The 13918-nt window shown below is 52.7% G+C and overlaps 1 protein-coding gene across 7 annotated transcripts in view; it reads left to right on the top strand.

The window, feature by feature from the left end:
* The window catches only part of PRKCE (protein kinase C epsilon), a 517695-nt gene that overhangs the window by 489679 nt on the left and 14098 nt on the right, over positions 1 to 13918 (top strand). For 6 of the 7 annotated variants that reach the window (XM_013056348.2, XM_013056350.2, XM_013056349.2 and 3 more), the window contains one exon: positions 1843 to 1989. In XM_013056348.2, the coding sequence (XP_012911802.1) occupies positions 1843 to 1989 (147 nt within the window). Of the gene's footprint in view, positions 1 to 1842; positions 1990 to 7162; positions 7193 to 13918 lie in introns of those variants that run through there. The other variant, XM_004752996.2, reaches the window with a different exon arrangement.

The raw sequence follows: 13918 nt of genomic DNA, 5'->3' as shown, positions 1-13918 counted from the left end.
ATGTTAAAACCTGTATGTTTATCAGTAGCCCTGATACTTCCTCTCCCAGAAGTGGAAGGGCAGGAAGAGCTAAGGAAGTAAGGAAGAGTCCTTACTCCCTTGGCCTTGGAACACTTTACTTCCTCACATTGTCCCTTGATTCTTGGACCAGGCCAGGTTTTCCATGACACTGGCCACTGAGCTGTGTCTCTGAGGGCTGCTACCTACACAAAAGTGGCGCAGAACTGTAGAAACCATTTACACCGTAGAGTTACGCAGTGCGCAACCTGTGGAACAGTAAGTGCTGGTCTTAGTGCCTTCCTTCCTCAGCACTGTGCTCTCAGCCTCAGCATTCAGCCTCCTACTGAGTCATTTAAATGTACTGAGTACACAGTAGAAGTCAGGCACTGAACCAAGTACTGGGAAGATAGGACTGATTCCTATATTCTAGACCTCACCAAGGGCAAGAGAAGTTTAGGCAAATTATAATTTAAATAGATAACAAACATGAGGTCCTAGGTATCTACAGAGCAAGGAATCTGGAGAGGCTTCACAGAGGAGGCAGCATTTTGACTGGTTCTTAGAGGATACATTGGGAATGGACAGGAGCATTTGACCAGGGGAATAAAAGACACTGAAGGCCAGCCAAGGTAGACTGAGGGTTCAGACTGAGAAGTTTCTGTGTGTCCAAGTCTATGGACTTTATCCTGTGGGCGGTAGGAATCAAGAGTGTTCAAAGAGGGTAACATCTGCTGACTTCTAGACTAAGAAGGTGAAGTGTGTGTTGGTTCCATCCTACCTCAAATCTGCCCACCACCCCTTCACTCTCTTCCCTGTGGCTCTCCCAGCCGCGTAGCCACATGCTTTGGCTTTGGGGGCACCAGGCAAGAGTCCGTAGGAGACTCTCCCAGCCCAAGAAACTCTTCCCTTGCTAATGAAGCCTGAAACTAAATCAGTAAAGTTTTCTCCCTTTGGGTTATGATTTCTCCTCTTAAATTGCTTTCTTTAAATACAAACGCTCAGCCTTCCCCCTGTGAAATGTCACTTTTGTGTCTAGCACACAAGCCCGCACAACCCTCCTGACTTTCTTTCGGGTGGCTGTGGGAAGCTATCCGAGCCAGAGGTTCTTCTCACGAGATGGCAGCCAACAAATATAAAACACATCAGTGTGGTTTTTACAGACAAACATTGAGAAGCCATAAGCCTTTCCTTTTCTTGTTGGGTTTTTTGTTTTTTTTTTTTTATCAATAGATCTACATGGGTATTGTATGCTAGAGATTACAAATTCAAATTAAAAAAAGGAAAAAAAGTGAGAAGGCCCTGGGGCCACAAAAAGGAGAAGTACGAAAGGTGCCTTAAGATAATTTGCCTCAGCATGAATAGCTGCTCCTCTTTCCTCACCTCAGCAAGGACCACTGACCTCTCCGTGTAAGTGAATTTATCTGATCTTCTTCTCCCCAATGAGAAGACTCAAGAATCTGAGGAGAATCAGGGAGTTAGTAACAGCCAGAGTTCCTACTCCCAGCATGGTACCTTGTTGGCTGTTTGACCTTGACTAAGTTAATTAACCTCTCTGTGCTTCAACTACCTCACTTATAAAATAGGGACAACAGGAAACCTCAGAGGCTTGCATTTGGATGAAATGAGTTAATAATGTTTGCTATATTTAGAATGGCGGCTAGCACATAGAAAGTTCTAGAGAAGACTACAGGAGGACCCTGGGTGGGGGCAGAGCTCCCAGAAGGGGAAACAGGCTCAGGAGAGGGCGCTGAAGATGTTACCCTGGCTGACCTCCATCTTTCCCTCACAGCCTGTCCCTGACAGGCCTTTGTCACTAATTCCCTCCTGTCCTCCTCCTCACAGTTCATGACCAAGAACCCGCACAAGCGCCTGGGCTGTGTGGCATCCCAGAACGGCGAGGACGCCATCAAGCAGCACCCATTCTTCAAGGAGATCGACTGGGTGCTCCTGGAGCAGAAGAAGATCAAGCCGCCCTTCAAACCTCGAATTGTAAGTAGGGCCCAGAGCTCATTCCACACTATGGGTCAGGCCTGGGTGCGTAGAATGAGTGGTCTGAGGCACTTTCACAGCCCAAATGACAAGGGCAGGGGACATATAACACACTCCACCAAAGGAGTCTTCCAAGGCCCTAAGAGTTTGCTGTCAAAAATACATAACCTAGAGCCATATCCAAGGTAGTGATTTCCATGGGACACAGAAGACGACTTTTTAACTTTAATAGAGATCCACTGATGGTTTTCACAAATGCTACATTCTGCCTGTGGTAAAGATACAAACCAACGGGTCTGCTTTATAACTGAGTCAATTTAAAGAAACACACTAAGTGAGAGCCACAGTCCCAGTCATGATGCAGACCTAGTGCAGAGTTCGAACATAAGGCCCCAGGGCCCGACCCCCGGGGAGCTCCCGCACCTGCTCAGCCGCGCAGTGTCCCTGCCGAGCCCTCTCCAGCCCGAGCACACACCCCCAGTGCAGGTTCTCAGGCCCGTGATGCCTGTCCCAGGGGCTGCAGGGAAGGGTATTGAAGCTCAGTGGTTGGAAAACAGAATCAGAGAGCAGAAGCATGTCCTGGAGGTGACCTCCTGTTGGTGGGGAGAGGGTCTGCAGTGCCGTCCTCCGGGTGTGTGTGCTTTCCTGTGCAGGGGGCGTATCTTGAGTTGGTTGGCGTGTCGCCCGATGAGGCAATCATTTAGACTAAATATTGGGGTCACCAGCTGGCTAGTGCACTTGGAGCACAAGAGATGTGTAATATGAGGAAATTACAGGGCAGGAGACCCAGTGCAGTGGGGCTGGGGTCCCGGGTGGGAAAAACCCGAAGTCATCCAGTCAGCACTCAGCCACGCTGTCCTCTGTCAGGCGGCCCCTCCTCCCTCATTTCCAAGTACAGGAAAGACCCTCCTGTGCTTTGTGAATCATCCGCGAGGAATTCCATTCTATTCCAGGAGGTTTTCTGGGGAGCGATTACGGCTAGTACTGGAATTCTCAGAAATGTCCCAAGTAGGCAATTCTCAGCTGAAGGCATGGAGCACGCTAAGGCCAGACTAGCACATGGAAGGTTGACTGGCCCTGGACGCTCGTTCGGGTCACCGTTCCTCATCTGCTTCCTCCTCTGGTTTTGACGAGTTTCGCTGGCTGGCCGGCTGCCTGGTGTAGGCTGGATTTAGGTTCGCCTTCTCTCTTGGGTAACATCAACTCGGCCTCTGCCTGTCTCTCTCCCCCTCGGCTCTGGCGCCGGCTGTGGCTCTGGGCTGGGCGCACCGCACATGCCAGCCTTCTTGAAGGCTCCGCCCACCCCCTCACCCAGAGGGTCTGTGAGTGGTCTTCGAGGACAAGATTAACTGTGTCCTGGAAAAAAGTGAGGGGAGATAGGAAACCAGAGGTCAGGGGGAGAAGGAGGAGGAAACTAAAGACTCAGATCTGAGGGTCTAGTGTTTGTGTAGGTTTAGTCTAAGGCAATCAACCCAAGGCAAAGTGGGAAATAGGGCTAAGTAGTGAATCCAGGCCTGACCAGTGGGGTCCCTGGACAAGAGCAGGACCCATCAGCAAGGGCAGGTCTGCAGAAAGACTTACATGACTCAAAGCTAAGCTTGCAGAGAGCCAGCTGGGCTAAAGAGGCAGCCCCTCCTGGGAGTGTGGTGCCAGAGGGCAGGGCCAACCCCGGGGGACCATGAGCAGGGGATGTGAAGGGAAGAACGGGCCTGGGGTGTGGCAGAGGCAGGCATGGGAGCCTTTGCTGAGAAGCCACAGAGAAGCATGGAATTTGGGAAAATCTTGACGAGAAAAGGCCCAAAGAAGTTTTAAAGTCTGGATTCCTGGAGAAAAGCCTCTCTGTGGGGTTAACAGATGGCAGAACAGTGCTCAGATCCGGCAGACAAGAGTGTTCCAAGATTTCAGGGGCCCCGCAAAGCTCCTGTCTCCGGAAGCCCTTCCCCAAGGCCTGGCGTTCCCAGGGGTTCTTCACGCGGCCACCACCCTCCGTCTGAACGCTGAGCCAATGAAAAGGCAAACATAAGAGAAGTGACCCTTTGAGCTGTAGCTGGCTTACTCGGAGTGAGGGAAGGCCATGAAGCACAGGTGTGCCGTGTCTGTGGGCCTGAGGGATGGAGAAGGAGCCCGACACAGAGGAAGGGTCAGGGGAAGAGAGAAGAGGGACTCAGGAGGCCAACCCATGACCCAACCCACGGGTGGGCAGTGGGCAGGCCTCAGCCAGCTCGGACAGGCAAGAATGGCTAGCTGGGAGTGCAGGGGCACTGGCCGCAGAAGTCCATCCCTGCATGAGGGGGTCAAGCCCACCTGGGGTCAGGTGGGACTCCATCTCCACCCGGGGTACAAGGGACCCGTGCTTCCCTCCCTCGGGCCTCCTGTGAGCCCCCAACCTGGAACCAGAGGGCAGGACTCTGCTTGCTTGCTTTGCTCAGGGGCTCAAGTAGGCTTCCAGGGGGATGAGCATCCCCAGGGAGGGTGGCAAAGAGTAAGGACGGGCCGTCCAGGAGCTCCCAACGATGTCCAGCTGAGTCCGCGGTCCCCAAGACTGACTTCATTCTGCCTTCTCACATCACCTTCTGTGCATGTTCCTACTGGACCCCACAGACCCCCAGAATTATCCTATGCTGTGGGGAGTCAAGAGAAGGGCATTTGTCTGGCTGGTTTGAATTCTGTTTGGAAGAGAGAGAACATCTGAAAGAAGGAGAAGAAAGGGAACTTATTACGTTGCACAAGAGATGTTTCTGGTCACGTTTGGAGCTGAACACTGTTGATCTTTATAGAGCTCTCAGCTACAGATCTTTAAAGATGTGTTCAAGTTATTTAACTATCTGACCACATTTTTATCCCAGAGATTTCTCTCTGAGCAGGCTGGAAAGGTGTCCTGAGTTTGTCCCTAAGTTGAAGCTCTTTTCTGAAGAATGTTGAGGGCACTACCCTAAGTCCTCCATGGGCTTGTATACAGCAAAAATGAATTTTAAGCCAAATTAAGGCCCACCACAGTGACAAACTTACTGAGAGCCTCGCGGGACCCAGGTGGAACTCAAACATGGTTTTTATAAACCACCACCCACCTCTTACTAAGTCAGGATTAACCCTGTGGGTACGAGTAGCCAGTGGCTCGGACACCAGCAGTGGGGAAGGCTATGCTTTGTCTGCAGGGCCAGGGACCAAAGGCAGAACAGATGCCCCCCCCCACCCCATTGAGAGGTGACTGGGGAGACATGGGGGTCTGAACTATGTCCCGCAGAAGTTGTCTGCTGTTTATAGGGCAAGGGTTCCATCACAAGACAGGCTGTCCTAAGGCTGAAGGTGTCCCATAGCTTCAGGGCACATCAGATGCCTATTGAGAAGAGCTGGGAAGGAAAGATTTTGAGAGAGAGAGAAAGGAAAGCAGATTTGGAGCTTGACATTGGGAAGATGTGAACAGGATAATGGGTTGCACAGGCCTCCAGGGAGAGGGTGGGCTTCTTAAATCTTAGGGACAGGCTCCTTGAGAAAGGAGAGGACAAGTATGTGAGCAACATCACCAGCCTCGTAATTTGGTGGTGGCCTCAGGAAGACAGCGTGTGTACACTGTAGAAGGCAATGGAACCAATACACAGGACACCAGCCCCCCAGTCTCATCATGCCAGAATCCCCCAGGGCATTCAGTCAAAGACCTGGGACCCTGAGGGATCTCTGGGGTTCCTTTGTTCTGGACTAGCTCCGTTTGCTTCCTCCCCATGTCCTGTTGACATCACACTAAAATGCCACCACCCCCAGAAAGCAGCTGGGTAGAGACTACCCTGCGAAACTAGCTGGACATTCTGAACCTAAGAACGTTGGGCCAGGTTCTGCCTGTCTGATTCAGGAGGGAATTGGTTTTGTCTGGTGGGAAGTGCTGGAGGTGAGGCTGGGTGAAATCATGTCATCCAGTCCGGGCTTAAGAAGAGCCAAGACACAGTGCTGTATTTTCTAGAGCCCCTGACTCTTCCCACTCCCGCGGCATGGTTGGGGCTCCTCGACAGTGGAGCCCACAGTGGACAAGCTAAGCCCCCCTGCACACCACCCAGGCCGGCTCAGCTGAAGCCTTGGGTGCCTTGATCACCTCCACAGGGGCTGAGGATAAGGCAAGTCTCTGGGCCTGGTTTCCATCCTCTCTGTAGGAAGCCTCGCCCCTCCGAAGATCTCACCGAGATTGTCCAGATTTGTAGTTGGCCTCTGGCCTCTGGCCCAGTTCCCTGGCATACCGTGAGCGGCTGCTGTCCCCTCCAGGCCTTTGCCTTCTTGAGATGTTTTCTAGGCTGAGATTTCTGCTCCCCGGCGCCTGAGCCTCCCTGGCTAACCCCTGGCCTGATTTACCAGCTGCCATTAGTCCCACGGGGTTGCCTGCCATCATTCGGGTTTACACCCCTTTGCATTCACCCCTACGCTGGGACATTTTGCAGTGGCCCCTGCTTCAGTGTGGGGATTTCCTGTCATTCATCCCGGCAGCATTCTTCTATACTCTCTCTCCCTCCCTCCCTTTTCTTTTTCTCCTCCTCCTGCCAGCCCCCTCCCCTCCCACGGATTCAGACTTCTCACAAGTGATGTGCCATCGACGCCAGACCGAAGACTCTGTGCCATTGCATACACACATCCATCTCTGGAGGGGGCCTGCTTCAGAGCAGGGGCTCACAGGGCTGGTGGCAGGACCCTCAGCAGTGGGCGGGTGGGGGACTGGAGAAGCCAGTGGGGTGGAACCCCGACCCGTGATGCTGGAGAAAATCTCCAAGCGTAGAATCCATTTGCCCATCCCACTGGGGATTTTGTTCCAAGTGGGCAGCATCATCCAGGAGCCAGTAAACGTAGCACAGTCCGCTTTTGCGTCACTGGTGGGCTCGCCTTCTCCAGGGACCATAGCAGGCAGAAGCGATGTGTTTGGTGCTGTGGGACAGCAGCATCTGGCTGTGCGGGCCTTGGAAGTATTTTGCCGCTCCCCGCTTCTCTCCTGTGTGTTCCTCCTTTGCTCAAAAAGCATTAGGCTCTGAGATAATGGTTCCCAGGGCTCTGGCACTGGAATTGGGGGATGCCCTCAGAGGTGGGAGAGCTCTGCCTCCCCCAGACACCTACAGCTCTCCTCAGTGAAAGCCAAGGGCAATGAGGGAAATGCCGGCCGAGTAAACGTCTCTTTGTGTACGTGTTCTCTCTTTTCAAGTTTGCTTCAGTGTGAATGCCCCTCTTTAAGGTAAGGCCTCCAGAATGGGGAGTCTGTCCAGGTAGGTGAGCCCTCAGGCCCGGTGACATGGAGGCCTTTCCAACCTCATGATCCGTTTCCATCCAGCCATCTACACTGCATGGCGGGACCCTCAAGGGAGGCCCTTCCTGCATGCTCCTGCATGAGTGGGCTGTGCTGAGAGAAAACTGGGAAGTGGGCTCGAGACCCTCACAACCTCACCAACTTTGCAGCCTGAGGGAGGAGCCCCACTGAGCAGGCAAACCCTTCGCCTAAAGCTAGTCCCCTGGCCCGAAGGACCACCTGAGAGCAGGTACCACGAAGACCAAGCTCTGGGTGACTGCTAGAGCCAGTCCTCCTCCCCAACCTGGCAGGGCAGGGACGGGGCCCAGCCAGTTCCTATAGCCATCAGTTAGGACAGCCCACCTGGCCTATATCCATGCCCGAGTAAGAGCCCTGAGCCTCCAACAGGCTGCGAGCTCCCACAAAGATCCAGGACACTGCCGGGCCTGGAGGGCATGCGAAATGTCCAGGAACCCGTTTCTGGCCGTTGGCCCAGGTAGTGACATGGCACAGGACACCAGACTGGCTCTGAGCGCAGAGAGACTTGGGGCAGAATAAAAGTGCTCTCACAGGATAACCGTGGATGCCTGGGAATTCACTCCCCCACGGCAGACCCCTGGCCTCCTCGAGTGCCACCTCCTTATCCATAATGTGGGGATTAAAAATAGCCTCTCAAAATTATTCACAGGATTAGACAAAGCTGTGGATCGCTAGGAGTTTCGTGCCTCTCTCCATTCACCACAGCCCCCAACCTGGTAAAGCCCCTCCTTCTCCCCCTCATCCCGAGGTGAGGACCCAAGAGGTCAGGATGGCAGGAGGCCGCAGGGTGTGTGGAGGCCAGGATCCTGAGAGAGGATCCTGGGCTTCAGGCCGCTGATCCAGAGCGTGGGGATAGCAATGTCGACCGTGCTGAAGAGCGAGGAAGAGTGCAAAGCAAATTGTGTGAAGTGAGGACCACCGTCCTTGGGATGTAGCGAGCGTCGGGACGGTGCTGACCCTGGTGGTTCCGGAGACTCTGGGGGTCTCAGCCGAGGGGGCTGGATCTGGACCTGGCACGGTGCCCGAAGAGGCCAGGGGCCCATGTGAAGGGAAGCTGCCATCACAGGGCAGAAGGGCACATAAGGCCTGGCAGAGAGCCTTCTGGGGTTTAATTCTGGCCCCGTACCGGTCTGGGAAGCCAGGGTGGGGGGCATAGGGAGCCAAGAGATACAGCAAGGCAGAGACTCATTCTGTGCCCTTTGGGAAACCCCAAGTTTCCCTCCAAGGTCTGGCCCCCTTTTACTGTGTGAGCTGGCCAGCACCTTTACTCCCCGTACCTCCTTTCTCAGAGGGGCTGTTGCCAAGCACAGCCATGACACCCAGCCCTAAAGCGCTGGCCGTCCAAGACCCCGTGGCCATGGCTCCATGAGCACAGCAGGTTCCCAAGGACTTCTAAGCTTAACAGCCTCAGCAGAGAGTCTTTGACTCTGCACAAGGGATCTCTAGGTCTGAGAATTGTGTCTGCGGGAGCATTCCTGTGACTCAACCCGCACATCACTTTGGTACCCACACCAATCATGCCAGGGGAGGAATTCAAGCCCTGTGCTGGGCATTTCCATAAGCTCCCAAGTTTTCATTTATGCCTTCACCGCTGTTAGGTTGGGATTTGCCTTTGTGGGTTCATCACACCAGTGTATATTGAATTAAATCTCCTCCCCACTCCACTAGCACTGGAGGTAACACACAATCTACCAGGAAGCCTGTGTCTGACCAAAGGCCAGCAGGTTCTCAGAGGAGCTGCATCTTGGCAGAGAAAGCTAGAAAGCATTAGGGAGAGACAGCTACCACCGGAGAAGTGGCTTGGAGGGGGAAGGGATGGAAGGGCAGGCTTCAAAGCCGCAGTTTTCAGCAGGAATCCAGCAAGTATGTACTTTGTGCTTTTTGTGAAGGCATAGAGGGGAAGGTTGGTTGACACAGGAAGAAAAAGAATCCCCTACCATCACCTTAATGTTACTATCTTGATGAGTTCGGGCCCCAGGAGGAGCCTCTAACATGAGGTCCTTGGGGGAAGACCAGTGTGGTGTCAAATCCAGAACTTGACTTGGGGAGGGAGTTGTGGGGTTTGCCTCTTGAGGTTAGAGCACAGGGAGGAGAGACAGGGTGCAGAAGAGAGGCCTCTGCAGATGGGCCAACAGGCAGGGTCTCTGTGGGCCACGGGAGCCACTTCCCCCCTGTGTTATCATAGAAGACAGTGCCCTCCTACCTCTCTCTTGCAAAGGAGAGTCATGGGGAGAGTCTGGCAGCCCAGAGTGGAGGGCCAGTGGTCAGAGGCTGGATACTGGGCATCGAAGTAAAAGCAGAGGGAACCTCAGACCTTCCCCGTAGAGGGGCTCAGGCCTCCAGGCCTCCAGCCAGCATTTGCTCTTTGAAGGGTACAGGCACCAAGGGAAACCATGCACCCTGACAGTGAGCCCCACCCACACCAGCCTCCAAGTCCAGGACCTTGAGTCCCCAGGGGCCCCGCTGGCTGTCATGGAGGAAAGTTCTTGGAAACCCAGCTCTTCCCGCAGTTCTTGGAAACCCTCGGTACCCTATTTACTCCCCACTGTTTTTGCCAGGGCAGCAGATGGTAACAGAATTGGATTGGGCCTAAACCTGACACTCAGACGTTACTCTAGAATTCCGGGGTTTGACAAACACACATTGGGCACATGGCACATCATTATGGTTCTGATTTCAGAGCAAGGAGGCCTTCAGCGCTCCAACCCTCTGTGTGATTCTGGCTTCTTCTTTCTGGGACCTACTCCACCCTTGGAGGGGATTTCTTAGAGCTTGGAGCTTGAAAGTCAGTGGATATTTCAGGTGTGTGAGCCCTGCTAGGTGTGGAAGAAGGTCAAGAATGGCCAGGGCAGTGAGATACAATACTTGCCTGAGGTAGGGAGATGAGAAGATAAGCCTGGGCTGGGGCTTATCATCTGTGATGACTCGGGAAACAAAGCAGACCTTGACTTGGGGCTTTGGCCAGACTCCCCCTCCTCCTGGCATCTCAGCTGGTGTTTAGAAACCACAGGACTCTTGGTCCTCCTGGGGAGTCAGGGCAGATTCGGGCTACAGGTACCCAGGCACATGGGATGTGGCTGTTCCAGTAAATGATTCAGAATACAGTACCCTCGAAATGTGAGCTTCCAGAATTGAGCCCCCACCATGTACCATAGGCACTGAGCCAAGGGGAAAACACTGGACAGGCCTGGTACTGGTTATGGATACATAACAACCCCATGTCCTGTATCTGTGAGATGCGGAGCAAGTCACTGAAGTTCTCTGCTCCCTTCTGGAACATAAGGGATTCAATTAATCCCTAAAATGTCTTCTAGCCCATGAGGACAGGGATTGGAGGTTCTTTGAAATCAACTTTTTATTGTAATAAAAGTTACATAGACTAACACCTTCCCATTTAAAGCGTACATTTTGATGCCTTTTCACAACTGGGTGTGCCCGTGTTACTGCCAGCAAAGTGACTATATAGTACATCACCGCCCCAAACAGTTCCCAGGTGCCCTTTGCCCCAGGCAGTCCCTGATCTGCTTTCTCTCACCAGAGAGTAGATTAGCCTTTTCTAGACTTTTATATATACACACGGAGTCTTGCAGTAGGGGCTCTTTTGTACCTGGCTTCTTTCACTCTACATCATGCATTTGAGATTTGAGAATTATATCTTTAACTTTTTACCTTGGAAAATTTCAGACCCGGACAGCAGTAGAGAGAATCCCTATGTGTCCATCACTCAACACGGACAATTAGCCAGCTCCGGTTAATTTGTTAGGGGAGGGATTTTTATCTGTTTTGTGCGTAGCTGTATCCTCAGCATTACTGCTGGCACGTGGGAGGGGCCTGATACCTATGCATGGGGTGGGTGAGTGAATGAGTTCTGTCCATTTACAGTGTTTTCCCAGAGAATATTTCTCTGTTAGCTCCATCTCCAAATTCTCTTCTCACCTTTTACGGCCCAAGAGCTATTCCAGTTCATGCCTGGGAACGTGGGGTGCTAGGGTCCTGCATTGGGAAACCTGACATTGTTGAGCAGTGAGAGAGGTGGCTGACCTCATCCTGACTTGAGAGGCATACATTAGTGTTTACCAAAGCCAGCAGGCAGAGCAATAATAAATCACCGCCAAGAGACCTGATTTCTATCTAGAATGTTTTCATAAATATGGGGGGAAGGATGGGATTGGTGAGTGGAGGAAGAGAGCTGGTGCCAGGGCCAGGTAGAAAAGCTTCTTAGGCACCAAAAAGGTGTTTAACAGCTGTCAACAAGGACCCGGCTTTTTTGAGAAATAGATGTTATGTGCAAAAGAGGCAGAGTGGGGCCAGCTTTGCTGCCGTGGGCCTGCCCACTTTCTGCCAGAAGCGCGGGCTCTGCTGCTGCATGTCCTGCCGCGTGGGGCTGGCTCGCTGCAGAGCCCAGCTCGGGTGCTCAGGCCTCGGGCGAGCTGCGGCACGCAGGGCGCGGTCTCCTTCCTCCCATGGCTGTTTATTCCTGGATACCCGTGCTGGGTTTTCTACACATTGTCAGTCCCTTACACCCCTCCTGGGTACCCCGGGACCCTGCTTCAGGGTCTCCCCAGCAGTGGGTTGTAAAAATCTATTTAATGAGTTAAAAAAAATTAACGAAGAATAGGGTAGGGTCGGGTGGGGTGGGCTCAGGTCAGGTAGAACAGAACAAGGAGAAGATCAGGCCAGAGCACAGTCTGCGATGCAGGTCAAGTAGAGCTTGCAGAACCTTCTCTGGGGCTGGTGGGATGAGGGGAGGTGTACTAGGTTATATACAAAATGTATTTCTTACTGTTGAGCATAATAAAGCATTTTGAAGGGCTCTGCTGCTCGTCACCTCTAATGTCTAAGAAGTGACCCCCGTGAGAAGGACGGGATGGTGATTTCATGGACTGTGAGGGACACAGGGAAGAAGACAGGTGTTTGTTTGCTTGCTTGTTTGTTTGTAACACAGCAACAAGACTATTGGTGGAAGCCCTTGGACTCCAAGCTGTAGCCCTTTGCACCCACGAACACAATGAGGCCTCTCAGCAGGAGGCAGAACAGTACACCTAAGGACATGGGCCTCGAGGCCAGAACACCTGAATTCCATCCTGGCTGTGCCTTGGGGAGGCTATTGCACAATCTCCCTAATGGGGGCCATGGCAGCACCCACCTCCCCGTAGGGTGGAGGTGAGCAGGAACAAATCAGGTGGGTGAAGCACTTAGTGCAGGACCCAGGACCCGGAAAGCCTCCATCCGGGAGCTTTATGACATTTCCACGTGCAGAAATAAGTGTGCCAGCACTGTGCCAATGCTAGGAATACAAGACAGATGCCCAGTGCATTGTTCGTTAGCCCTAGTTCTGAGGAGCCCTGGAAAGGAGGCACAGAGCAGCCCAGATGGAAGAGGGAGAGCAGCCTCGGTCAAGAACAGCTCCCCAGGAAGGGGTATTTCCTTCCCTATATAGCAGCATCTGACCCTCCCTATAGTAGCAGCACAGACTCCCTGTGGCCTCAGGAATCGTTTCCGAAGTCCTTTGCATCCTCTGAGGGGGAAATGGACCCTCCTTTACTCTGATTTCTGATCTGAGAGGGTGGCGGGCTCACCTTCTGAGCGAAGCTCCTGTGCCTTGCCCTCCTCTGAGGCCTGAGCAGGATCCTTGTAATTAACCTGAAACTGGCACGTTCAGTCCTGAGCCAGGCACCACTAGTGGTAGAGGATGATGCCTGCCTCCCCCAGGAACCAGGGTTCACTTAGAGGCACCTCCAGGCCATTTATGAACTCCACGCTGAATGTCATCAGGCTCCCCAACGATGAGGACCTACTGCGAACCACGTGGCTCAGAATGACTCTTGGCCAAATGTATGCATTATGTATTTGTGACCAGATTTTCGAGTCAAATAGTCACAGTCAAAGGTGTGCCTATGTCTGGACCTCGGCAGGCCCAGGAGGGTGGCGGGCTGGAAGGGTTTTAGCAGGTAGAAGTATCCACCCTTCGGGGCTGCACAGAAATGCCTCCTTCCCTAAAGGGAATGAAGAAATGCTGTCTGTGGAGTTAAAGCTTCGATACAGAAGGCTTCGCCTGGTCTTAAAAGAACCCTCTGGAAAGAGCCTCAGATACATAGTTTGAGTCCAGGGGACTTCTCCCAGTCGTTTTCATAGGGTCGCTTCAGCCTTCCTGCTGGGCACTGAATATGCTAGTGGGGACATTTCATGCTGGTGACCGCATGGTCCGAGGGACTTTAGCCACAGGGGACATTTCAGGTCCTGAGACTGTTTCCCAGGGCTTTCTCCTCTATGTGGATTCCCCCAGAGTTATCATGCCTTGGAGAGATCCAGGCTTTGTACAAGGGGAAACTTTGAAATCTGTGCGTCTTAGCAATCAAGAATCCCAGCCCTTCAAAAATCTGAAACAGTAAATTCTCTCCGGGAAAATGTTTCCATCCGCACAACAGCCTGTACTGTATTTTATGAGGTTCACGGAGGCCAGGAAGTCCATTCCCTGCTGCAGGGCTTGGCAAACTAGCCCACAGGCTAAATCCCGCCCACTGCCTCTTCTTATGTAGCCCTTGCACTAGTAAGAATGGATTTTACATTGTTCTTCCTCTGGTTGAAGAAGAACGTTTCATGACACTCAAACATCAGATGAAGCTCAAATGTCAG

The sequence above is a fragment of the Mustela putorius genome, unplaced genomic scaffold (genome assembly GCF_011764305.1).
Source record: "Mustela putorius furo isolate JIRA1106 unplaced genomic scaffold, ASM1176430v1.1 tig00000224_pilon_pilon_pilon, whole genome shotgun sequence".
Taxonomy (NCBI): domain Eukaryota; kingdom Metazoa; phylum Chordata; class Mammalia; order Carnivora; family Mustelidae; genus Mustela; species Mustela putorius.
The sequence above is the reverse complement of the archived record's forward strand: the minus strand, read 5'-3'. Positions and strand labels throughout refer to the sequence as shown.